Source organism: Tursiops truncatus, chromosome 3 (genome assembly GCF_011762595.2).
Source record: "Tursiops truncatus isolate mTurTru1 chromosome 3, mTurTru1.mat.Y, whole genome shotgun sequence".
NCBI lineage: Eukaryota > Metazoa > Chordata > Mammalia > Artiodactyla > Delphinidae > Tursiops > Tursiops truncatus.
In genome coordinates this window covers 51,339,017-51,366,187 of record NC_047036.1, presented here as the reverse complement: position 1 = coordinate 51,366,187, position 27,171 = coordinate 51,339,017, and the positions used below count along the sequence as shown (strand labels likewise).

The window sequence follows — 27,171 nt, the reverse complement described above, 5'->3', positions numbered from 1 at the left end:
GTAAGGACTGAAGAAAGGGGGACTTCAGGCAAAGAAAACAGTATGAGCAAATACTTATGGGTGGGAAGGTACAAAGGTTGACTAATGGACAATTCATAGACAGGAAAGGCATCTTGGAGAAAGGACAGTCAGGCATTCCAGGTAAAGGGAACAGCATTTGCAAAGGTCCAGAAGAGAATATAGCGAATTTGTGGAAATACAGTTACTTCAATATTACTTCAATATGATAGATGAAGGTAAAGAAAGCAGAGGGTTGATTTTGTAGGGCTTTGTAAACTAGACTACAGGCATTAGATTTCATCCTGAAGGCAAGGGGAATCAAGAAGAGGTTTTAAACAGACTAGTAAGACCTAATTTGTAAGTCAGAAAAGTCAACTTGGGCCAAAGCAATCTTGAGAAAAAAGAACAGCTGGAGGTATCACATGCCCTAACTTTATACTACAAAGCTACAGTAATCAAAACAGTATGGTACTGGCACAAAAACGGATATATAGATCAGTGAAAGAGAATACAGCGCAGAAATAAACCCACACATGTATGGTCAATTAATCTACAACAAAGAAGGCAATAGTATACAGTGGGGAAAAGATAAGTCTCTTTAATAATGATGCTGGGAAAACTGGATAGCTACATGTAAAAGAATGAAATTAGAACATATTCTCAAACTATATACAGAAATAGACTCAAAATGGATTAAAAATCTAAATCTAAGACCGTTTCTTTATCTAAGAAAAGATAAAACTCCTAAGAAAACATAGGTAGAACACTCTTTGACATAAATCATAGCAATATTATTATGAATCTGTCTCCTGAGGCAAAGGAAACAAAAGAAAAAATAAGTGGGACCTAATTAAAACTTAAATCCTTTTGCACAGTAAAGGAAACCACTGACAAAACACAAAGACAACCTATTGAATGGGAGAAAATATTTCCAAATGATATGATAAGGGGTTAATATCCAAAATATAAAAACAGCTCATATAACTCAGTATCAAAAAAACATACAACTTGATTAAAAATTGGGCAGAAGACCTAAATAGACATTTTTCCAGATACAGATGGCCAACAGGCACATGAAAAGATGCTTAACATCGCTAATCATCAGAGAAATGCAAGTCAAAGCCGTGAGATATCACCTCACACCTGTCAGAATGCCTATCATCAAAAAGACCACAAATAACAAATGTTGGATAGAATGTGGAGAAAAGGGAACTCTAGCACACTGTTGGTGGTAATGTATACTGGTGCAGCCACTATGGAAAACAGTATGGAGGTTCCTCAAAAAACTAATATTAGAACTATCATATTATCCAGCAATTCCATTCCTGAGTATTTATCTGAAGAAAGCAAAAACACTAATTCAAAAAGATACACATACTCCAATGTTCATAGCAGCATTATTTACAATAGCGAAGATATGGAAGTAACCTAAGAGTCCATCAACAGAAGAATGGATAAAGATGTGGTATATATACACAATGGAATACTAAGCCATAATAAAGAATGAAATTTTACCATTTGCAACAACATGGATGGACTTGGAGGGTATTATGCTAGGTAAAATAAGTGAAACAGAGAAAGACAAATACTGTATGTTATCACTTATATGTGGAATCTAAAAATTAAAACAAAACAGAAACAGACTCAGAGATATAGAGAACAAACTAGTAGTTACCAGTAGGGAGAGGGAAGGAGGGAGTGGCAAGATAGGGGCAGGGGATTAAGAGGTACTATGTATAAAATAAATAAGACACAAGGATATATTGTACAGCACAGGAAATATAGCCAATATTTTATAGCAACTTGAAATAGTATAATCTATAAAAATATTGAATCACTATGTTGTACACCTGAAGTTAATATAATATTGTAAATCAACTATACTTCGATAAAAAAGGAAGAGTCAATTTGGTTCATCAGTGGTATATGGACTAGAAAGGAGCACGACTGGAAGCAAGGAGATCGTTAGGAAGCTGTTCCAGTAATCCAGGCAGGAGATAATGGGGCTTGAACTAAGGTGTTAGCGGTGTAGATGGAAAAGAATGGATGTATTTGGGCAAAAACAGAAGGCTTCATGATAGTAGTAGGTGAGGGCAAGTGAGACAGGACTTAAAGATGATATCCAGGTGTTTGGACTGAATAACCGGGTGAACTGTGGTTCATTTTTAAAAATAGAGAATGCAGGAAGAACAAGTTTAGGGTTAAGGTCAGATATGCACATACTGTGTTTAGGAGACATAAAAGTGCCTAGAAGACATCCAAACAGAGATGCTTAGTAAGAAGCTGAATACAGGCAAATCTTGTTTTATTGTGCTTTGCTTTATTGTGCTTTGCCGATACTGCATTTTTTATAAATTGAAGGTTTGTAGCAACCCTGTGTCAAGCAAGCCTATTGGTACCATTTTTCCAACAGCATTATTTTAAAATTAAGGTATGCACATTGTTTTTTAAAAAACATAATGCTATTGCACATTTAATATACTACAGTATAGTATAAATGAAACTTTTATATGCACTGGGAAACCAAAAAATTCGTTTGACTCACTTTACCACGATGTTTGCTGTATTGCAGTGGTCTGGAACTAAACCCACAGTATTTCCAAGCTATTCCTGTACTTGGCTGTATGGTTTAGCAACAAAATCTATGTTGGGGATCCAGATTTGAAAGAGAACTGCTTCCATGTATAGATAACTGTATAGGTAACTAAAAATGGATAAGATCACTCAGTGAGGGTGGAGTGATGAGGTCACCAAAGGAAGAAGTGTGAGGTTTGAGAAGAGGAGATGAACTCTAACATTAAAGGAGTGGGAGAAGAAGAATTTTCAATGATGGGTCCTGGGAAGACGTGGTTAGATCGATGGGGTGGGGGGGGGGGAATCAGGTCAGGTTGGCATTGTAGAAGGCAAGGAAGAGAATATTCTGAGGAGGAAGAAGTGATTAATTAATATGATTTCTAAACTGAACTGTGTCTCTGGCCTGAGAAGCATCCTCTGGATTTAAATGAAAATAGTGTTCGAACACTGGTGAGAATATTGTCAGAATGGTAGCAGTGCAGTGAAAGGGATGTGTGTAAGTCAGTGGAGAAGGTGAGGGAAGACAACACCATAGAGATGACCAACGAGAAAGATAAGAGGAAGAGGTTTGGTTCTTGTTTTTTGATTGGAGAGAGATTTCAGCATGTTTAAATGATAATGGGGAGAAGTCAACGGAAGGGAGAAAGATACAGGAGAAAGAGGGGATAACTGATGAAGCAAGATCCCTGAGGAGAGAAAAGGTAAGGGATCAACAGTATAGGGGAGATATAAACATTCACTGGACCAGAAGGTAAGGAGAAAAGGATAAATGCAGACGATTACCTGAAAAAAACATTAGAATTAATAAGGGAATTTAAAAAATGGCCATAGACAAGATTTTAAAAAAATCAATAGCTTTCTTAGATCCCAGAAATCACCACTACAAAATATATTACAAAGAGTAGTTCAGAACAGCACCAAAAATATAGAGTGCCTGAGAATAAACCTAATGAAAATGTGTAAGACTTTAATTAAGAAAATTATACAATTTTCTTTAAAATTATTAGAAGAAAATAGAGTTGATATCCTTATAACTTTGAATATAGATGATATCCTTACTACCCTGGCGATAGTAAAGGCCTTCTTAAATGAGATATTTTAAAAAAAACCCATAAAGAAAAAGGTTGATAAATCCAAATAAATAAAAATTCTGCCACAGAAGTGCATGCCAACAGCCAAGACCCTCATAGCTACCTGTGGGCTGGGAAATGACCCTACTCATCATTGGTCTGCACCTGCTGCTAGCCCCTCCAGCTGTGCACTTGCAAGCCCCAACCCAATACCCATCACTTGTATCTACTGCTATGTGCTCATGGTAAGACCCTGCGGCCAGAGGAGTGTGTGTTGAAACCCAGGACCCTTGCAGCGGCTTAGGGGCCCAGATTTAGCCTTATCTCCTGTAATTGGCCCACACTACAGGGCTCACCTGCAGCTACCCCTCCAACTGTGTGCCTGTACACCCCCAGCCCAACTCTTAATTCCAGCCTCTGCTGCCATGGCCTGTGGTAAGACCCTATGGCTATGGTAGTACACAATGACAGCCAGGACCCCTGCAGTTGCAGTGTGCCTGCAATGTGCCCAGGCCCTGGTGCCTACCACTCTGTGTGTGTCTGCTGCTGGCCCCTAGCACTAAGTAGGCACCTGTAGCTCACCCCCACAGCTGACTGTGTGCATACTACTGGCCCTGGCCACCACTGCTGCCTGCCCAGGTCCCTGGCTGCTGGAGCTGGAGGCACTGCTGAGAAACTGAACAGCCCTTGCAGCCACTGTGGGTGTCCCACAGTGCTCATCAAGGACCCAACAGTTGTCAGTGCTGTGGACCCCAGTGGCCTGAGGTGACGAGATGTCATGCCCCCTCCCCTCCGAACCTGGAGCCATCACATGCTCCTGCACTAGGTGTGGTGCACCACTAGAGCTGGTATCACAGTGTATGTAAGCATTCCCACCACACAAAAGTAAAGGTCTTTTCTTACTGAAGTCAGTCCACAAAGTGTGGAAGAGGTGACAGCATCTTCAAATGTGCAGAACCTACACAAGCCAATGGGGACTATGAAGAATCAGGGAAACATGACACTACCGAAGGAACACAGTAAATGTCTCGTAACTGACTCCAAAGAAACGGAGATACAGGAATTACCTGATAAAGAATTCAAAATAATTGTTCTAAAGATGCTTAAACAGAGGCAAGAGAAATCAGATAAACAATTTAACAAAACCAGGAAAATAATACAAGAATAAAATGAAAAACTGAATAGATACAAAACATAAAAAAGAAGTTTTGGAGCCAAAGAATAGGGTGACTAAATTGAATTATTCAGTAGAAAGCTTCAACAACAGACTAGACACCAAGAGGAAGAAATTAGTAAGCTCAAAGACAGAGCATTTGAAATTATCCAGTCAGAGTAACAAAAGATAAAAGACTGAAAAGAAATGAAGAAAGCCTAAGGGATTTGCAGTGTACCATTAAAAAAATACAATCTATGTCTCATTGGAGGCCCAGAAGGGAAGAGAAGGTTAAAGGGGCAGAAAGCTTATTTAAAGAAATAATGGGGAGGAGCATCAAGATGGCGGAAGAGTAAGACATGGAGATCACCTTCCTCTCCACAAATACATCAGAAATACATCTACATGTGGAACAGCTCCTATAGAACACCTACTGAACACTGGCAGAAGACCTCAGACCTCCAAAAGGCAAGAAACCCCCCACGTACCTGGGTAGGGCAAAAGAAAAAAGAAAAAACAGAGACAAAACAATAGGGATGGGACCTGCATCACTGGGAGGGAGCTGTGAAGGAGGAAAGGTTTCCACACACTAGAAGGCCCCTTCGCGGGCGGAGACTGCGGGTGGCGGGGGGGAAGCTTCGGAGCCACGGAGGAGAGTGCAGCAATGGGTGCGGAGGGCAAAGCGGAGAGACTCCCGCACAGAGGATTGGTGCCGACCGGCACTCACCAGCCCGAGAGGCTCGTCTGCTCACCCTCCAGGGCGGGCAGTGGCTGGGAGCTGAGGCTTGGGCTTCAGAGGTCGGATCCCAGGGAGAGGACTGGGGTTGGCGGCGTGAACACAGCCTGAAGGGACTAGTGCACTACAGCTAGCTGGGAGGGAGTCCGGGAAAAAGTCTGGACCTGCCGAAGAGGCAAGAGACTTGTTCTTCCCTCTTTGTTTCCTGGTGCGCGAGGAGAGGGGCTTAAGAGCGCCGCTTAAAGGAGCTCCAGAGACGGGCGTGAGCCGCGGCTATCAGCGTGGACCCCAGAGACGGGCATGGGATGCTAAGGCTGCTGCTGCAGCCACCAAGAGGCCTGTGTGCAAGCACAGGTCACTCTCCACACCTCCCCTCCCAGGAGCCTGTGCAGCCCACCACTGCCAGGGTCCCGTGGTCCAGGGACAACTTCCCGGTAAGAACTCACGGCGCACCTCAGGCTGGTGCAACGTCACGCCGGCCTCTGCCCCGCAGGCTCGCCCAGCATCCGTACCCCTCCCTCCCCCCTGGCCTGAGTGAGCCAGAGTCCCCAAATCAGCTGCTCCTTTAACCCCGTCCTGTCTGAGTGGAAACAGATGCCCTCAGGTGACCTACAAGCAAAGGCGGGGCCAAATCCACAGCTGAACCCCGGGAACTGCGTGAACAAAGAAGAGAAAGGGAAATTTCTCCCAGCAGCCTCAGGAGCAGCGGATTAAATCCCCACAATCAACTTGATGTACCCTGCATCTGTGGAATACCTGAATAGACAACGAAATCAGCCCAAATTGAGGAGGTGGACTTTGGGAGCAAAGAGATATATATATATTTTCTTCCCTTTTTCTCTTTTTGTGAGTGTGTATGTGTATGCTTCTGTGTGTGATTTTGTCTGTATAGCTTTGCTTTTACCATTTTAAGGTTCTTTTTTTTTTAATTAAAAATTTTTTTTCTTAATAATTATTTTTTTATTTTAATAACTTATTTTATTTTACTTTATTTTATCTCCTCCCTCCCTCTCTCTCTCTCTTTCTTTCTTTCTATTATTTCTCCCTTTTATTCTGAACCATGTGGATGAAAAGCTCTTGGTGCTCCAGCCAGGCATCAGGGCTGTGCCTCTGAGGTGGGAGAGCCAACTTCAGGACACTGGTCCACAAGAGACCTCCCAGCTCCACGTTAATACCAAACGGCAAAAATCTCCCAGAGATCTCCATCTCAATGCCAAGACCCAGCTTCACTCAACGACCAGCAAGCTACAGTGCTGGACACCCTAAGCCAAACAACTAGCAAGACAGGAACACAACCCCATCCATTAGCAGAGAGGCTGCGTAAAATCATAATAAGGCCACAGACACCCCAAAACACACCACCAGACGTGGACCTGCCCACCAGAAAGACAAGATCCAGCCTCATCCACCAGAACACAGGCACTAGTCCCCACCACCAGGAAGCCTACACAACCCACTGAACCAACCTTAGCCACTGGAAACAAACACCAAAAACAATGGGAACTATGAACCTGCAGCCTGTGAAAAGGAGACCCCAAACATAGTAAGTTAAGCAAAATGAGAAGACAGAAAAACACACAGAAGATGAAGGAGCAAGGTAAAAACCCATCAGACCTAACAAATGAAGAGGAAATAGGCAGTCTACCTGAAAAAGAATTCAGAATAATGATAGTAAAGATGATCTTGGAAATAGAATAGAGAAAATACAAGAAACATTTAACAAGGAACTAGAAGAACTAAAGAGCAAACAAACAATGATGAACAACACAATAAATGAAATTAAAAATTCTCTAGAAGGGATCAATAGCAGAATAACTGAGGCAGAAGAATGGATAAGTGACCTAGAAGATAAAATAGTGGAAATAACTACTGCAGAGCAGAATAAAGAAAAAAGAATGAAAAGAACTGAGGACAGTCTCAGAGACTTCTGGGACAACATTAAATGCACCAACATTCGAATTATAGGGGTCCCAGAAGAAGAAGAGAAAAAGAAAGGGACTGAGAAAATATTTGAAGAGAATATAGTTGAAAACTTCCCTTATATGAGAAAGGAAATAGTTAATCAAGTACAGGAAGCACAGAGAGTCCCATATAGGATAAATCCAAGGAGAAACACACCAAGACACATATTAATCAAACTATCAAAAATTAAATACAAAGAAAACATATTAAAAGCAGCAAGGGAAAAACAACAAATAACACACAAGGGAATCCCCATAAGATTAACAGCTGATCTTTCAGCAGAAACTCTGCAAGGCAGAAGGGAGTGGCAGGACATATTTAAAGTGATGAACGAGAAAAACCTACAACCAAGATTACTCTACCCAGGAAGGATCTCATTCAGATTTCATGGAGAAATTAAAACCTTTACAGACAAGCAAAAGCTAATAGAATTCAGCACCACCAAACCAGCTTTATAACAAATGCTAAAGGAAAGTCTCTAGGCAGGAAACACAAGAGAAGGAAAAGAACTACAATAACAAACCCCAAACAATTAAGAAAATGGGAATAGGAACATACATATCGATAATTACCTTAAATATAAATGGATTAAATGCTCCAACCAAAAGACATAGACTGGCTGAATGGATACAAAAACAAGACCCGTATATATGCTGTCTACAAGAGACCCACTTCAGACCTAGGGACACACACAGACTGAATGTGAGGGGATGGAAAAAGATATTCCACGCAAATGGAAATCAAAAGAAAGCTGGAGTAGCAATTCTCATATCAGACAAAATAGACTTTAAAATAAAGACTATTACAAGAGACAAAGAAGGATACTACATAATGATCAGGGGATAGATCCAAAAAGAAGATATAACAATTGTAAATATTTATGCACCCAACATAAGAGCACCTCAATACATAAGGCAAATGCTAACACCCATAAAAGGGGAAATCAACAGTAACACAATCATAGTAGGGGACTTTAACACCCCACTTTCACCTATGGACAGATCATCCACAATGAAAAGAAATAAGGAAACCCAAGCTTTAAGTGATACATTAAACAAGATGGACTTAATTGATATTTATAGGACATTCCATCCCAAAACAACAGAATACACATTCTTCTCAAGTGCTCATGGAACATTCTCCAGAAGAGATATCTTGGGTCACAAATCAAGCCTTGGTAAGTTTAAGAAAATTGAAATCGTATCAAATATCTTTGCTGACCACAACGCTATGAGACTAGATATCAATTACAGGAAAAGATCTGTAAAAAATACAAGCACATGGAGCCTAAACAATACATTACTTAATAACCAAGAGATCACTGAAGAAATCAAAGAGGAAATCAAAAAATACCTAGAAACAAATGACAATGAAAACGCGATGACCCAAAACCTATGGGATGCAGCAAAAGCAGTTCTAAGAGGGAAGTTTATAGCAATATAATCCTACCTTAAGAAACAAGAAACATCTCAAATAAACAACCTAACCTTACACCTAAAGCAATTAGAGAAAGAAGAACAAAAAAACCCCCCAAAGTTAGCAGAAGGAAAGAAATCATAAATATCAGAGCAGAAATAAATGAAAAAGAAATGAAGGAAACGATAGCAAAGATCAATAAAACTAAAATCTGGTTCTTTGAGAAGATAAACAAAATTGATAAACCATTAGCCAGACTCATCAAGAAAAAAAGGGAGAAGACTCAAATCAATAGAATTAGAAATGAAAAAGAAGTAACAACTGCCACTGCAGAAATACAAAGGATCATGAGAGATTACTACAAGCAACTCTATGCCAATAAAATGGACAACCTGGAAGAACCGGACAAATGCTTAGAAATGCACAACGTTCTGAGACTGAACCAGGAAGAAATAGAAAATATGAACAGACCAGTCACAAGCACTGAAATTGAAACTGTGATTAAAAATCTTCCAACAAACAAAAGCCCAGGACCAGATGGCTTCACCAGTGAATTCTATCAAACATTTAGAGAAGAGCTAACCTATCCTTCTCAAACTCTTCCAAAATATAGCAGAGGGAGGAACACTCTCAAACTCATTCTACGAGGCCACCATCACCCTGACACCAAAACCAGACAAAGATGTCACAAAGAAAGAAGACTACAGGCCAATATCACTAAGGAACATAGATGCAAAATTCCTCAACAAAATACTAGCAAACAGAATTCAACACCACATTAAAAGGATCATACACCATGATCAAGTGGGGTTTATCCCAGGAACGCAAGGATTCTTCAATATACGCAAATCAATCAATGTGATACACCATATTAACAAATTGAAGGAGAAAAACCATATGATCATCTCAATAGATGCAGAGAAAGCTTTTGACAAAATTCAACACCCATTTATGATAAAAACCCTGCAGAAAGTAGGCATAGAGGGAACTTTCCTCAAAATAATAAGGGCCATATATGATAAATCCACAGCCAACATCGTCCTCCATGGTGAAAAACTGAAACCATTTCTACTAAGATCAGGTACAAGACAAGGTTGCCCACTCTCACCACTATTATTCAACATAGTTCTGGAAGTTTTAGCCACACCAATCAGGGAAGAAAAAGAAATAAAAGGAATCCAAATTGGAAAAGAAGAAGTGGGCTTCCCTGGTGGCGCAGTGGTTGAGAGTCTGCCTGTCAATACAGGGGACACGGTTTCATACCCCAGTCCGGGAGATCCCACATGCTGTGAAGCGGCTAGGCCTGTGAGCCATGGCCGCTGAGACTGCGCGTCCAGAGCCTGTGCTCTACAATGGAAGAGGCCACAACAGTGAGAGGCCTGCGTACCGGAAAAGAAAAAAGTAAAGTTGTCACTGTTTGCAGATGACATGATACTATACATAGAGAATCCTAAAGATGCTACCAGAAAACTACTAGAGCTAATCAATGAATTTGGTAAAGTAGCAGGATACAAAATTAATGTACAGAAATCTTTTGCATTCCTGTACACTAATGATGAAAAATCTGAAAGAGAAATTAAGAAAACACTCCCATTTACCATTGCAACAAAGAGAATAAAATATCTAGGAATAAACCTACCTAAGGAGACAAAAGACCTGTATGCAGAAAATTATAAGACACTGATGAAAGAAATTAAAGATGATACAAATAGATGGAGAGATATACCATGTTCTTGGATTGGAAGAATCAACATTGTGAAAATGACTCTACTACCCAAAGCAATGTACAGATTCAATGCAATCCCTATCAAACTATCAATGGCATTTTTCACAGAACTAGAACAAAAAATTTTACAATTTGTATGGAAATGCAAAAGACCCTGAATAGCCAAAGCAATCTTGAGAAAGAAAAACAGAGCTGGAGGAATCAGGCTCCCTGACCTCAGACTATACTACAAAGCTACAGTAATCAATACAGTATGGTACTGGCACAAAAACAGATATATAGATCAATGGAACAGGATAGAAAGCCCAGAGATAAACCCACGCACATATGGTCACCTTACCTTTGATAAAGGAGGCAAGAATATACAATGGAGAAAAGACAACCTCTTCAATAAGTGGTACTGGGAAAACTGGACAGGTACATGTAAAAGAATGAAATTGCAACACTCCCTAACACCAAAAACAAAAATAAACTCAGAACGGATTAAAGACCTAAATGTAAGGCCAGACACTATCAAACTCTTAGAGGAAAACATAGGCAGAACACTCTATGACATAAATCACAGCAAGATCCGTTTTGACCCACCTCCTAGAGAAATGGAAGTAAAAGCAAAAATAAACAAATGGGACCTAATGAAACTTAAAAGCTTTTGCACAGCAAAGGAAACCATAAACAAGGCCAAAAGACAACCCTCAGAATGGGAGAAAATATTTGCAAATGAAGCAGCTGACAAAGGATTAATCTCCAAAATTTACAAGCAGTTCATGCAGCTCAATATCAAAAAAACAAACATCCCAGTCCAAAACTGGGCAGAAGACCTAAACAGACATTTCTCCAAAGAAGATATACAGATTGCCAACAAACTCATGAATGAATGCTCAACATCATTAATCATTAGAGAAATGCAAACCAAAACTACAATGAGATATCACCTCACACCGGTCAGAATGGCTATCATCAAAAAATCTAGAAACAATAAATGCTGGAGAGGATGTGGAGAAAACGGAACCCTCTTGCACTGTTGGTGGGAATGTAAGTTGATACAGCCACTATGGAGAACAGTATGGAGGTTTGTTAAAAAACTAAAAATAGAACTACCATATGACCCAGCAATCCCACGAGTGGGCATATACCCTGAGAAAACCATAATTCAGAAAGAGTCATGTACCACAATGTTCATTGCAGCACTATTTACCCAGCACATGGAAGCAACCTAAGTGTCCATCAACAGATGAATGGATAAACAAGATGTGGCACATATATACAATGGAATATTACTCAGCCATAAAAGGAAACGAAGTTGAGTTATTTGTAGTGAGGTGGATGGACCTAGAGTCTGTCATACAGAGTGAAGTAAGTCAGAAAGAGAAAAACAAATACCGTATGCTAACACATATATATGGAATCTAAGAAAAAAAAAAAGGTCATGAAGAACCTAGAGGCAAGACAGGAATAAAGACACAGACCTACTAGAGAACGGACTTGAGGATATGGGGAGGGGGAAGGGTAAGCTGTGACAAAGTGAGAGAGTGGCATGGACATGTGTACACTACCAAACGTAGGGTAGATAGCTAGTGGGAAGCAGCAGCATAGTACAGGGAGATCAGTTCAGTGCTTTGTGACCACCTGGAGGGGTGGGATAGGGCGGGTGGTAGGGAGGGAGATGCAAGAGGGAAGAGATATGGGAACATATGTATATGTATGACTGATTCACTTTGTTATAAAGCAGAAACTAACACACCATTGTAGAGCAGTCATACTCCAATAAAGATGTTTAAAAAAAAAAAATGATGGCTTTGAACTTCCTACATCTGGGGAGAGATTTGGACATACAAGTTTATGAAGCTAATAGGTCACCCCATAATTCCAATTTAATTTATTTTATTTATTATTTTTTTTGTGGTACGCGGGCCTCTCACTGTTGTGTCCTCTCCCGTTGCGGAGCACAGGCTCTGGATGTGCAGGCCGTGCAGCCATGGCTCACAGGCCCAGCCGCTCCGTGGAATTTGGGATCTTCCTGGAATGGGGCATGAACCCGTGTCCCCTGCATCAGCAGGCGGACTGTCAACCACTGCGCCACCAGGGAAGCTCTCCAATTTAGAACAATCTTCTCTAAGATGCATTACAGTAAAACTGTCTACAATAAAAGAAAATGAATTTTAAAAGCAGCTAGAGAAAAGACGTCTTTCATACAAGGCAACCCCCATAAGGCTATCAGCAGATTTGTCAGCAGAAACATTGCAGGCCAGGGGACAGTGACATGATACATTTAAAGTGCTGAAAGAAAGAACTGCCAACCAAGGATACTTTACTCAACAAAGTTGTCCTTCAGAAGTGAAGGTGAGATAAAAACTTTCCCAAACAAACAAAAATGGATGGAGTTTATCATCACAAAACCTGCCTTACAAGAAATGCTGAAATGAATTCTTCAGCTGAAACAAAAAGATGCTAGTTATTAACATGAAAACATACAACACACTGGTAAAGATGAGTATATAGTTAGATTGAAAATACTCTAGTACTGTAATATAGTGGTGTGGTAGCTACTTAACTCTCTAAACGTTAAAGGACAAAAGTACTAAAAACAACTATAGTTACAATAATTTGTTACTGGATACACAATATAAGATGATGTAATTTGTGACATCAAAAACAAAATGTGGGGAGTAAAAGAGCAGAGTTTTGGAATGTGATCAAAGTTAAACTGTTATCAGATGCTTATAATAGACTGTTATATCTACAGAATGTTTTAAGTAAGCCTCAGGGTAACCACAAAACAAAAACCTATAACAGATACTCACAAGATAAAGAGAAGGGAATCAAAGTACACCAGTATGGAAAATCATCAACTCACAAAGGAAGACAGCAAGAAAGAAAGGAACAAAAGATATACAGAACAGGTAGAAAACAAATAACAAGATTAAGCATAGTAAATTCTTACCTATCAATAATTACTTTATATGTAAATGGATTGAATTTTTAATCAAAAGGTATAGAATGGCTGGATGGAAAAAAAAATAGACCCAATTATATGCTGCCTACAAGAGACTCACTTCAGATTCAAGGACACACAGAGGCTTAAAGTGAAGGGATTGAAAAAGATATTCTACACAAATGGAAACGAAAAGAAAGCAAGGGTAGCTATACTTATATCGGACAAAATAAACTTTAAGGAAAAAATGATAACAGGAGACAAAAAAGGTTACTATATAATGATAAAGGGACCAATTCACTGAGAGGATATAACAATTGTAAATATATATGTACCCAACATCAGAGCACCTAAAATATTAAGCAGATGCTAACAGATCTTAAGGGAGAAACAGATGACAATACAACCACAGTAAGGGATTTCAATACCCTACTTTCAACAATGGATAGATCATCCAGGCAGAAAATCAACAAGGAAACCTTGGGCTTAAACTATACCTTAAAGACTTAACAGACGTATACAGAATATTCCATCCAACAGCAGCAAAATACACAATCTTCTCCAGTGGACACAGAACATCCTCTAGGTTAGATCATCCATTAGGTCACAAAACAAGTCTTAGCAAATTTAGAAACAGTGAAATCATACCAAGTGTCTTTCCCAACCACAATGGTATGAAACTATAAATCAATGACGAGGAAGAAAACTGGAAAATTCACAAATAAGTGGAAAATTAAACTACATACTCCTGAACAACAAATCGGTCAAAGTTGAAATCAAAAAGAAAATCAAAATATATCTTGAAACAAATAAAAATGGAAACACAACATTGCAAAACTTATGTAGCAAAAGTAGTACTAAGAGGAACATTTATAGTGATAAATGCATACGTTAAACAAAAAAAGATCTCAAATAAACAACCTAACTTTACACCTCAAGGGACTAGAAAAAGAAGAACAAACTAAGCCAAAGTTAGCAGATAAAAGGAGATAACAAAGATCAGAGCAGAAATAAATGAAATAGAGGAAAGAATAATAGAAAAGATCAACATATCTAAGAGGTGGTTTTTTTGAAAAATAAAATTGATAACCCTTTAGCCAGACTTACCAAGAAAAAGAGAGAGAGGACTCAAATAAAATTAGAAATGAAAGTGGAAACACTACAACTGATGCCACAGAAATACAATGGAGCATGAGACTACTGTGTGAATCATGAAGAAATAGAAAATCTGAACAGATCAATAACAAGTAAAAAGACTGAATCAGTAATCACAAACCTCCCAACAAAGAAAAGCTCAGGACCAGATGGCTTCATGGGCAAATTCTACCATACATTTAAAGAAGAATCGATTATTCTCAAACTGTTCCAAAAAATTGAAGGGGAGGCAACACTTCCAGCCTCATTTTATGAGGCCAGAATTACTTTGATGCCAAAGTCAGATAAGGACACTACAAGAAATTAAAACTATTGGCCAATATTTCTGATCAGTATGGATGCAAAATTCTCAACAAATTACTAGCTAACTGAATTCAACAGCACATTAAAAGCATCACACACCACGATCAAGTGTGATTTATCCCTGAGATGTATGGATGGTTCAACATATGCAAACCAATAAATGTTATATACCACATTAATAGAATGAAAGACAAAAAATTAAAGCATGATTGCAATAGACACAGGAAAAGCATTTGATAAAATTCAACATCCTTTCATGATAAACACTCTTAATACATCGGTTATAGAAGGAACATTACTTAACAAGATAAAGGCCATATATTGCAAACCCTACAGCAAACATCATACTCAGTGCTGAAAGGTTGAAAGCTTTCCTTCTAAGACTGGTAACAAGACATGAGTGCCCACTATTACCACAACTATTCAACACCATACTGGAAGTCCTAGCCCAAACAATTAAGGAAAAAAAAAATAAGGTATCCAAATTGGAAAGGAGGAGTAAAATTTTCTCTGTCTGCTGATGACATGATCTTATACATAGAAAATTCTAAAGACTCCAACCAAAAGCCATAGGAACTAATAAATGAATTTCATAAAATTTCATGATATGAAATCAATGTACAAAATCAAAACATTTCTGTAAAGTAACAATGAACTATCTGAAAAAGAAATTTTAAAAATCCCATTTTCAGTGGCATAAAAAAAGAATGCTTAGGGATAAATTTAACCAAGGAAGTAAAAGATCTATACACCAAAAACTGTAAGACACTGATGAAGGAAATTGAAGAAGACACAAATAAATGGAAAGATATCTCATGGATCAGAAGAGTTAATATTTTTAAAATGTCTATACCATCGAAGGTCTTCTATAGATTCAATACAATTTCAATCAAAATTCCAATGGCATGTATTTTTTTGCAGGAAAAAAACCCCCCTAAAATTTGTATGGAACCACAAAAGACTCAGAACAGCCAAAGCAATTCTGAGAAACAAGAATAAAGCTGAAGGTATCACATTTCCTGATTTCAAACTCTAATACAAATCTGTAGTAATCAAAACAGTATGGTACTGGCATAAAAACAGACACACAGACCAGTGAAACAGAATCAAGAACCCAGAAATAAACCCATGCATATATGGTTAACTAATATTGGGTTGGCCATAACAGTTCGTTCAGGTTTTTCTGTAACATCTTACAGAAAAACCCAAATGAACTTTTATGGCCAACCCAATATTTGACAAGGGAACCAGTAATACCCAATGGGGTAAGGACAGTTTCTTCAACAAATGGTTCTGGGAAAACTGGATATTCACATGCAAAAGAATGAAATTGGACCCTTAATTCATATAATACCATTCACAAAAATTAACTCGAAATGATTAAGGATTTAAACATAAGACCTGAAACAGTAAAACTCCTAGAAGAAAACATAAGAAAAAAGCTCCTTGACATTGGTCATGGCAAACACTTTTTGGATATGACATCAAAAGCACAGCAACAAAAGCAAATGTTAAGAAGTAGGACTACATTTAAAACTAAACACCTTCCCTGTGGGAAAAAGAAATCAACAAAATGAAAAGGAGAATATATTAGCAAACTATATACTGATAAGGGGTTAATATCCAAAATATATAAGGAACTTACATAACTCAAAAGCAATTAAAACCAATCTTACTGAAAAATGGGCAGAGGATCTGAATAGACATTTCTCCAAAGAAGACATACAAATGGTCAACAAGTACATGAAAAAATGCTCAGCATCACTAATCAGAAGGGAATACAAATCAAAACCACAATGATATAACACCCTATACCGGTTAGAATGGCTACTGTCAAAAAGAGAATCAGTAACAAATGCTGGTGAGGATGTGGAGAAAAGGGAACCATTATGTACTGTTGGTGGGAATGTAATTTGGTACAGCACTGTGGAAATAGTATGGAGGTTCCTCAAGAAATTAAAAATAGAATTACCATATGATCCATCAATCCCACTTCTATGTATATATCTGAAGGAAACAAAATCACTGTCTTAAAGAGATAGCTGCACTACCATGTTCATTGTAGCATTATTCACTATAGCCAAGACATGAAAACAACCTAAGTGTCCATCGACAAATAAATGGAGAAAGAAAATGTGATATATATATATATATATATATATACACACACACACACACACATACATATATATGCAATGAAATATTATTCAGGCATAAAATATTAGGTTGGCCAAAAAGTTCGTTCAGGTTTTTCCATAAGATCTTATGGCCAACCTTATAGAAGAAAAACCTTGAGGGCATTATGCTAAGTAATGAAATAAACTAGATAGAGAAAGACAAATAGTTTATGATCCCACGTATATGTGGAATCCCAAAACACTGAAATCATGGAAACAAAGAGTAGAATGGTGGTTGTCAGGGGTTAGGGGGTGGAGGAAATGAGATTCTGGTCAAAGGGTTTAAATTTTCAGTTATAAGATGGATAAGTTCTGGGGGGTCCAGCAACAAAATGGTAATTATGTGAGGTGAAGGATGTGTTAACTAACCTTACTGTGGTACACATTTCACAATATATTTGTGTATCAAATCATTATACTGTACTCCTTAAACAATGTTATATATTAATATCTCAATGTAATTGAGCTGGGGAAAAACAAACAAGAACAATAAAATCAAACTGGCATGCCACAGACCATTCCAAAGCAGTTGAGGGCCAGTAAGGGGTTGCTGTGGAAGTGGTAAGAATTGTGCTGTAACAGGTCTAGGCCAATGGTGCTGGGCACATTTAATTCAGAAAGCACTACTTTGGTATCACTTGAGAACAAGGATCACAAACCAGGATCTGGAATGAAGCTTCCCAGGACCTACAGATTGGGTCATAACCTCTGATAAATAAGGACCATCATGACACACACAGTGACTAGATATGCTATAACCCAGCAGTTCTCAAAGTACTGGGGATCACTGTGCCTGCAATGTCAAAATTATTTTTGTATGAATACTAAGACATTATTTGCCCTCATTATTCTCATCCTCTCATGAATGTACAGTGAAAAATTTCAGAGAACACATAATGTAAATATGAGATCAAAACAGAGTGAAATGCAGAAGCAGATATGAGAATCCAGCTGCTCCTGTTACGCTAGACATTAGAGATATGAAAAAAAGTAAATCAATACCACTCTTCTCACTATATTTTCTGCTTTGAAAATGTAATTATTCTTCATAAAAATATGTTATTTATGTTAACATGTAATAGGTTCATTATTGTTATTTTGAAGTGATTTAAAATTTCTTAGTATTAATTTCTAATAAGGTAAATATCAATAAATATATTTCACATAACAAAAGCTCTTTGGGGTCCTCAGTAATTTTTAAGAGTATAAAAGTGGTCCAGAGACCAACAGTTTGAGACCTGCTGTCCCACCTACACTAAAGGGTAAAGTTCTCTCACTTGGCTAACCTGGGCTTTCATCAGTCTCACAGTCTCCTTAGAGCTGTATTTGTGTTTGTCTACACCAGCTTGTTACCCATGCCTGGCAATGTCCTGCTTGAATGAAGTGGGGACTATAATTAAAATATTGATTTGTTGTCACAGCACCTTTCACTCAATACATGACCAAATCATATACAATATGTATTACATCTGTCACTATAGTATTACATATAAAAGGTGTTTAAAGCTTTGCCAATATTAACAATGAAATGAGGCTACATCCTTTAATGGTATCTTATAACGAGGTCTAAATGGGTCTAACAGTTTATAATCTCTTTTTTTTTTTTTAACATCTGCATTATTAAGTTTTCACTGTTTTTCACTGTTTTGGATACTCAAGACAACTGGTACTTGTTGCTTCCATGCTATGCTAACTTGGTTCTCAGAACTCCAGTCTTTAGCAGAAACAAACTGTCTGGCTGATAGACAAGACTGATTTTTAATGCAAGCCAAGGTGTAGTAATAAAACTGAAAAAAAAATCTAGATCATAAAGTTCTAACCCATAGGATTATCCTGGAGCCTTTTTTAGCACCAAGAACAAGAATACTTAGAGCTGATGATCTTGCGGAGTTACATTGGAATTTGTACCAGCTATATTAAAAACAGAAGCAAACCAGACTGTGTATTTTTTAAAAGTTTACAAGGGCAAAGCACTTCTTCTAAAATGTTATTCTCAAATGCTACGAAGTACCTTAATTAATTCTTATGATTCTAACAGCCCTAAAAGCAAGTCATAAAAATGATATTTACTTGGGAGTATAAATTGGAATGACATTTTGGTAGGGCCATTTGAAAATATTTAGCAGAGCCTAACATGCATACCCACTGACTAAGCAATTCCAGTTTTAGAAATTTGTCCTGAGAAAAGCAGCAATGACATAGATATAAGGATGTTCATTACAGTGCTGTGTATAATAATAAAAACATTTAGGAAAGAGCCTAAATATCTGACAACATGGTGCTGATCAAGTAAACCATGGTTCAGCATATAATGGAATACTATATGGTCACAGTACAGAATTCAAACAGTATATCATAAAATTACGTATGGCAAGGAAAAGTACTCACTATATATTGCTGAGGGAAAAAAACCAAGTTATAAAACTGTAGTATTATGTGATCTCATTTCTGCTTAAAATATGCATAAAAGTATGTGAAGGGTATATATATACACACACACATATATATATATATGTGTGTATAAATTAATAGTATTTATTGTTGAGTTTGGGATCACAGGTGATTTAATTTACTTCTTTTGCGGGATCTATACTCTGGTTTTTCTACAGTGAATATCTTTTCTTTATATAATAAAAAAATTAAAATATTTACTTGAGGCAACCATGCAATTGTTAGTGTTTTCCTATTCTTATATTACTGAATACTGTATGTACTAAGGGAAAGTGGTGAGGGGGAGAGAGAGGAAAAGGGAGGAAGGCAGATAGACATTTATATTGTTTATTATTTTATCTTGTATGTTTGTTGTGAAGTTTTATGTTAACAATCTGGAAAGAATTTTCAATGAAACATAGTAGTGAATAGTTAATGGTCACAAGACTGCAGTCTACTCTCATAGATTTAATTTTTTCCCTCCCCTTAGAATGCCAATTTTGTTGTGTAAGGAGCAGGTGGCTTTCTTTTTTATAAGTCTCTCTACTGCCCTGTCAGACAGCTCTCAAAACTTTTTTTGGGAGCTAACCAAGCTTTATCTAACCAAACCCAAAATGGCATATGGACTTCATCCACATGGTCATATGAATCCTTTGGCTGATAACTCCTGCTATGTATCTAATTGGTTTTATAAAATCCATGTTTGAAGAAGGTTTCTATAGCTATAAGAGTGTGTGATGCTGTGGGATGAAGGAATGTAGTGGCAAAGAGTCTCCTTTAGCTGCTATACTAGAATCTGGTGCCCGTCACTACCACTATCAAATATTGGCAGTATATATCCCAACAAAGGAAGAATGATAATAATTTTGAGTGAAAAATTTCTATCATGCATTTCAGCTTAGATCTACTAATAACACTTCCTTAAATGCCTTGTTAGACAGTGAAATCTGGGAATAATTATCAAACACCATATACAGTGTTTACAATAGAATCATATTTCTTTTCTGTCTCTCCCCCTCCCACTTTTTTTTTTTTTTTTTGCATAAAAAGTAGAATGCTGCTGAATGGTACCCAAATGTCTGTTGTATACTATGCCAATACAGCAGCTCAGCCAAAAATGTGAATAGAACAGTTTGCCAAGTAAAAGAAAACATAACAAATTGGTAATGGTTTCTATCTTGACAGAAAATGAAAATGATCCCTCAATGTGTGGTCACTCATGTGGACACATAAAAATGTCTTAGAAGCAATCATTTTACCTCAGATAACAGACCCTGACGGTGTAGTACAGCACTGGCTGACTTTCACTTCTTAGAAAAGCGGCAAGCGTGACCTACAAAATAGTCTGGGAACCATGTAATTTATGCATAACACACATGCACATGCCATGAAGTCATAATATTTGCTATAAATCATTTTGAATACAAGACTTCTTTTCCGAGTGGAGTATACTTTATGAGAGATGATCTAAATCACCAGGGACTTGATAAAGCTGAACTGGTTTATTTATGAACAGAAGTGATGCTGTTGCTTATCAGGTTACAAAATTTCAGTATTCTACAATGCAACAAAAAGGCTGTATATAAGTGCCCCCATGTATTCTGTAAGAATACTAAAGGTACTTTAATTAGATGTTAGATTAAAAAAATATACAAAAAGTATGTAGGTACATAGTGTAGAGTTCTGACTTTCTGGTTAGGTGACTGCAATTGCAAGCAGAAAGGAACCCCTGGTAATGGTTCCTTTACCCTACTTCCCCTTCCTTTACCACTTATTTTTATTCCCCAGATGGAGAACTAGCCAATGTCATTGACCAGTGGTCTTTTTTTCCCCCAATCTGGTGAAGTTTCCCCATTTGTTTAACTCTCTAATGAGGATGTTAGAACACTGATTGTATTGTGAAATCACATCAAAAACAAGAATGACACTTTCAAAAACACTAATTGATATCTGATGCTAATGAGGAATTCAAACTGAGAGGACACTGAACCAAGGGACTAGGAAGAACCTTGGGAAGGTAAATGGTCTTGCCAAGTTGAAAGTAAATTTGAATCCTGTGGGTTATGAGTTTCAAATGAAACTTCTGGGTTTAAATTTGTTGGTGACTTTCCTGTTCAATAAAAAAGGACTTAAATGGCTTAAAAGAAGGTTAAAAAAACTTATTGGGCATCAAACTGCTCTTACAAAACACCATCTTGATGAGTTAAGTGTAAATGAATCAGAAACACATGGATCATATTTCCTTAAAAAATGCATATGGATTCAAAAATAAGGGGAAGAGGACTTGGCAAAACATTTTTTTGTGTGTAGTGGCTGAACCCAAAACATTTGAAAGATATTTTGAGACATTCAAAGAATCCAAAATAAAACTAAACCTGTCCAGTCATATAAAAAAACAAAGTTTTTCTGTGCAAGTGCATTTATCTCTATGGGTCATTCAACACTCACTGAGCCTTCACCTTTGGCAAAGAACTATGGGAGGAGCCAGCTTCTGTCTTAAGCGACTTTGAATTTAAGTATAAACAAATACACATAAGTAATAGAAACCTATTAAAAGAGACCAAGGGTTTTACAAAAATTGGCATCATAACCCAGACCATACAGAAATCACATATCGAGAAATATACAAGTATTTCCAGGATCGTATGGTAGGTAGGATTCATCCCATTCAAATCATCATCACCCGGCCCTTTTGATTAAAGTTATATATAGTTGCAGAGCCTTACTTGCTCAAATGTTTTCTTAATAAGTGTTTTTATGTCTTTTTTAATATGTGTTCCAGCCCTCTTTCCTCCACCCTCTAGATTTGTGAGTGCTCAACAAATCTTGCTGACTGGTTTCCTGGAGGATGGGAGTGTTGAACAGAGTTTTGAAATAGGGGAGAGATGCTGTTTGGCAGAGAGGAGTGAGGCTATGATTCTGGGTTGGGGTAATGGCACATGTGACAGTTCAGAGGCTCCAGAGGGTGAGTCATGTGTGGGGGGTGACCCACTGGCTTGCTCACAGCAATGTGCCTGAGCCAGGGTGTAGTGCGGGCGTGGAGGCAGTTAGGTGCGGGGAGGCCTAATATACTACATGTGGAGTCAGCTGGAGGGCAGAGGAGTGTGAGAAGAGAAAAGCACAGTGCTTACTCCTTTTTTTTCCTTTTTGCCAGTATAGGATAAAGTGCTAAGCACAGGACACATACAAGTCATTAATCCCTTTATTTCTTATCAGTGTCTTAAATAAAAGCTGAAAAATATCCAAAGATAAAAATAAGTTAACTATGCATGTATTGCTAGGATCCTATAGGTCATAATTTGAAGAGGAACTTGGTAGGATTATGAAATGGACTAATGAGTTCTAAAATGTTTGTGGCAAAGTGTAAAAAGTTAATGACTCAGAATCTTTTAAGGCTGTTTTCTAGCTGTTTAATGTGAGTCTTATCTTTTCCACAATATTAGAAAGTTATTTAGGGCAAGGATAGGGTCATATATTTCCTGTGTATTTTCTACTGGCTAGCACAATACTGGGAATACACCAAGCACTAAATAAATGCTTACTGAACTGCAATGAAGTAAAACGGTGCCGAGGTCCTATAATGATGAGGGTATAATGGAAGGTAAAGTCTGACAAAAAAAAGGGATGATACAGTAGAAATATCCTAATAGTGTCTCTGCTTTGAGCTTGTTTGTTCATGGTAATATAAAGAAATCAAAGGCCTTACCATCCTTCATCATCTTCTACTTCTGTTTCAGAAATGTCATTTTCAGGAGTTTCAGCAATTGCTTGAGTGAGTTTAGATTTAAACTGGTTCAGCAGCGCAAGGGTCTGAAATAACAATTAGACTGCTAAGTTTCCTGATAAGGATAAATATAATTTCAGAAGAGACACTTAAATTTGGTAGAAAAGAAAATATCCTTCCAGGATGTAAAACACTTAATTTTTTTCATTTTGAAGGAAAATAACAAAACTGCCTTCCAGCTGCAACAGTGATTGATATTCACAAACCTTGACATTGCCCCATTTGCACTTGCACTGACATTTTCCCTCAGGGATATGTGACTATTTTCTGATTTGGGGAAAATAAGTTTGTTTACGTAGAAGACGTTTAAACTTTAAAATGCATGCTTACTAATAGCTAAGTTTTTAGTGTCCACAAGATAGGGAGGTACTTCACTAAGACATGTGAAATCAAAACCAAAACACCAAAAACAAATAGTATTGAACAAATTTCCAAAAATATAAAAATGTCAATGCTGGGGAAGGTGAAATGAATGAACATGTTAATTGTTGGAAGGTGCGTAAATTGGAGTGACATCTTTGGAAAGTTTTTTATACATATCAGAAACTTTAAAATGATCATTCCCTTTGATTCAATAATTCCAATACTGGGAATACATGTAGAAAAATAATCTGAAACACTGAAACTGGCTTATACAAAAGATGTGCACTGCAGCAATATTCATACAAGTGAAAAATGGAAACATGTTAAATGTCTATTAATAAGGAGCTAGATAAATTTGGTAAAAAGCAGTGAATATGTGATTACACTATTATTAAAATTATACACATGAAATATTATATGCCATTGTTAAGTGAAAGAAGTAGGATATAAATATCATGTTGAGTGTGTTTTTGTAAAAAAGGGACTATTTCTCTGATATTTTTATTTTTGGCTCCAATGCCATTTGTAGGTAAGAGGAAACAGCAGGTGCCTGAAATTTTAATCACATTGTCCCCTGGCTATACCTTAACAGTTTGCTTCAGAATTTGAGCAGAGAATCAGAAATTAGAGAAATGTTTTTTTATTCTGTAGTTTTAAAAAGTACATAACTGTGAAATGGGATAAAGTACTACCTTGTCTGAAAAACTCAAGTTTCTAATTAAGATGCTGGTACATTGAATTCAGTACTAAAATACAGTTGACCCTTAAACAGCATGAGTGTTAGGGGCACCAACCCTCTGGGCGGTTGAAAATCCACTCATAACTTCACAGCCAGCTCTCCCTCAACACTGGTGGTTATGCAACCAACTGCAGTTGGTCTAGAACTGTAGTACGTATTTACTGAAAGAAATTCACATATAAGTGGACCCACAAAGTTCAAAGCTGTGTTGCTCAAGGGCCAACTGTAATTACATTTCCTAAGGAAAAATGTGTGTGATAGTTCAATATGTGAATAACAAATATAATAAAGAATCACAGCAACTTGGAGGCTCCAGAATTTATCTAAAATATCAAGACCATGGTTCGTGAAAAAATTAAGTAGGTTTTGGTGGTCTAGAACCTAAGCTCAATAAAGACAGGTGACGTCAAAATATCTGCAAAAAAAAAAAAAAAAAAAGAAAAAAAAAATCTGCAAGAAACAAAGGCAGTTATTGCCAAAAAATGATAGTGAAAAGTGCCTTATATGTTTCTGCAAAATTTACTGCCCACATGGACAACAGTGGAAAATATATACATTACCATAGTTGCTAAATGACGAGTTTTAAGGAAAAACTATAAATTCTATAGAATATCTTCATAGGCATTCTGAGGGCTGCTAGCATGTTAGGGTTTAGATATTTTATCTGTTTCTAGAGTAGCAATTATAGGACTAAGCTCTTCAAACAATGTTAACAGATAAAGAAAACATCCTTTGTTTTAAAACATTATTCATTAAAAAAGCCTTTCACCGAGAGAGGCATGGACATATATACACTACCAAACGTAAGGTAGATAGCTAGTGGGAAGCAGCTGCATAGCACAGGGAGATCAGCTCAGTGCTTTGTGACCGCCTGGAGGGGTGGGATAGGGAGGGTGGGAGGGAGGGAGACGCAAGCGGGAAGAGATATGGGAACATATGTATATATATAACTGATTCATTTTGTTGTGAAGCTGAAACTAACATACCATTGTAAAGCAATTATACTCCAATAAAGATGTTAAAATGAAAAAAAAAAAAGCCTTTCACCTACAAACTTTTATTGTATTTGCTTTATAATAAGAAAAGTGATTATTGTAGAAATATTAGAAAACAAAGAGAAGCAAAACAAAAATATTTATTATCCCACCACTAAGAATAAGTAACCATTGTAGACATTTGGTATATATCCTTCAAGGCTTCTTAAGTGTTTCTGTGTGTGTATATATCTATATATTATATAAATATATACCTCTACATGCCTATCTCTATATCTATCTATCTATCTATCTATCACTTAAAAGCAAACTCCATCAATTTTTGATGGTGGATTTTCACATACTTGGAAACGTCTATTCTGAGGGCATAAAGAAAAATGAAAACAAAGGAGACCTCTTAGTGGAATGAAATTTTAAAACTTCCTAGAAAACTGCGCTAGACCTGGATTTTATTCTTTTGAGTTGGAAGTGGCGAGGCAGTCTGTTTTTAGAGCCAATTAACGTGCTATTGGTATTTGCTCAAAGAAGGAGGACTGGGACTATGACAAACGAAAAGCATCCTCTCAGCCTTTCTTAATTTCTCCTATATTCAAGATTGGACTTTCTCTAGTTGCATTTGAAAGGCAAGAAAGGACACTAGGCAGAAAAGCTAACACCACAAAAAAAAATGGGGCCCAATATAGGTTGAAGAAGATAGGATCTGCATGGAGGCATTTCTGTTTGGCATCTCCAGGGGAATTAGTCTTCTGGCTTTTGCTGAAGGAATGAAGGGCCAACCATTAACAGCATGCTCTTCAGCACAGAGCAAGCCTTCCCGGCATGAAGAAGCTGTGCTGAAGGGGCCTGCCCTGGCACACCTTGTGCATGCATATCTACATAGAAGAGTCTCTCAAATGGCCTCTGTGCTGCCAGTCCTGCCCCGGGTCCAGTCTACTCTCCATACTGCAGCCAGGTGGGAGGGATCTTCCCATAGTGCAAATGAGGTCATATCACCTCCTTCCTTCGATGGCTCCCCATTGCTCTTAGGGTAAATCTCAACTCCATAATATGGCTCAAAAATATCTTGTGTGAACTGGCTCCTGCTTACCTCTCCAGCCTCATCTCTTTCTTTTTCTTAGTCTAAGTTCCAGTCATACTTAACATCTTTTAGTTCTTTGCAAAAGAGGTCAAAGACTCCTCATATACTGTCCCTTTAGTCTAGCCATGTTATGTCCTATCCAACCCTCAAAGCTCAGCTGACAAATCATTTTCTCAGGGAGGCCTTCCCAGATTCTTATGCCATGTTAGGTCCTACTGTTATACATTGACATAGTTTCCTGTATCTAACCTGTCATAATGTTCACCCCTTTTATTAGTATTACTTAACTGCCTCTTTTTCGTGATAGCTCAGAGAAGACAGGGATGTTTCTACCTCGTTTACCACCAAATACAGTGATTAGGACATGGTAGATTCTTAATAATTATTTACTAGGAGGGAAGAAAGAGGAATGCAAGAATAAGAGTGATCCTTCACATCTTTTGGTAGTACATTCAGAGGACTTTCGTGACTCCATGAAAACAAGTTAATAAAGTACTTTTTCTTAATTTCATTTGATGTGCCATTTCTTTTGAAAACTGCACATGTTAGTTCTCTGTAATTACAATTTCCTATACCTG

At 37.6% G+C, this 27,171-nt stretch overlaps 1 protein-coding gene across 10 annotated transcripts in view; it reads right to left on the bottom strand.

Moving 5' to 3' along the window:
- The window catches only part of CWC27 (CWC27 spliceosome associated cyclophilin), a 246,698-nt gene that overhangs the window by 45,081 nt on the left and 174,446 nt on the right, over nt 1–27,171 (bottom strand). For all 10 annotated transcript variants that reach the window (XR_012330708.1, XR_012330707.1, XR_012330709.1 and 7 more), the window contains one exon: nt 23,341–23,444. Coding sequence is in view for 3 of the 10 variants with exons in the window: in XM_073802154.1 (XP_073658255.1) it covers nt 23,341–23,444 (104 nt within the window). In the remaining 7 variants the exon portion in view is untranslated. The remainder of the gene's footprint in view (nt 1–23,340; nt 23,445–27,171) is intronic.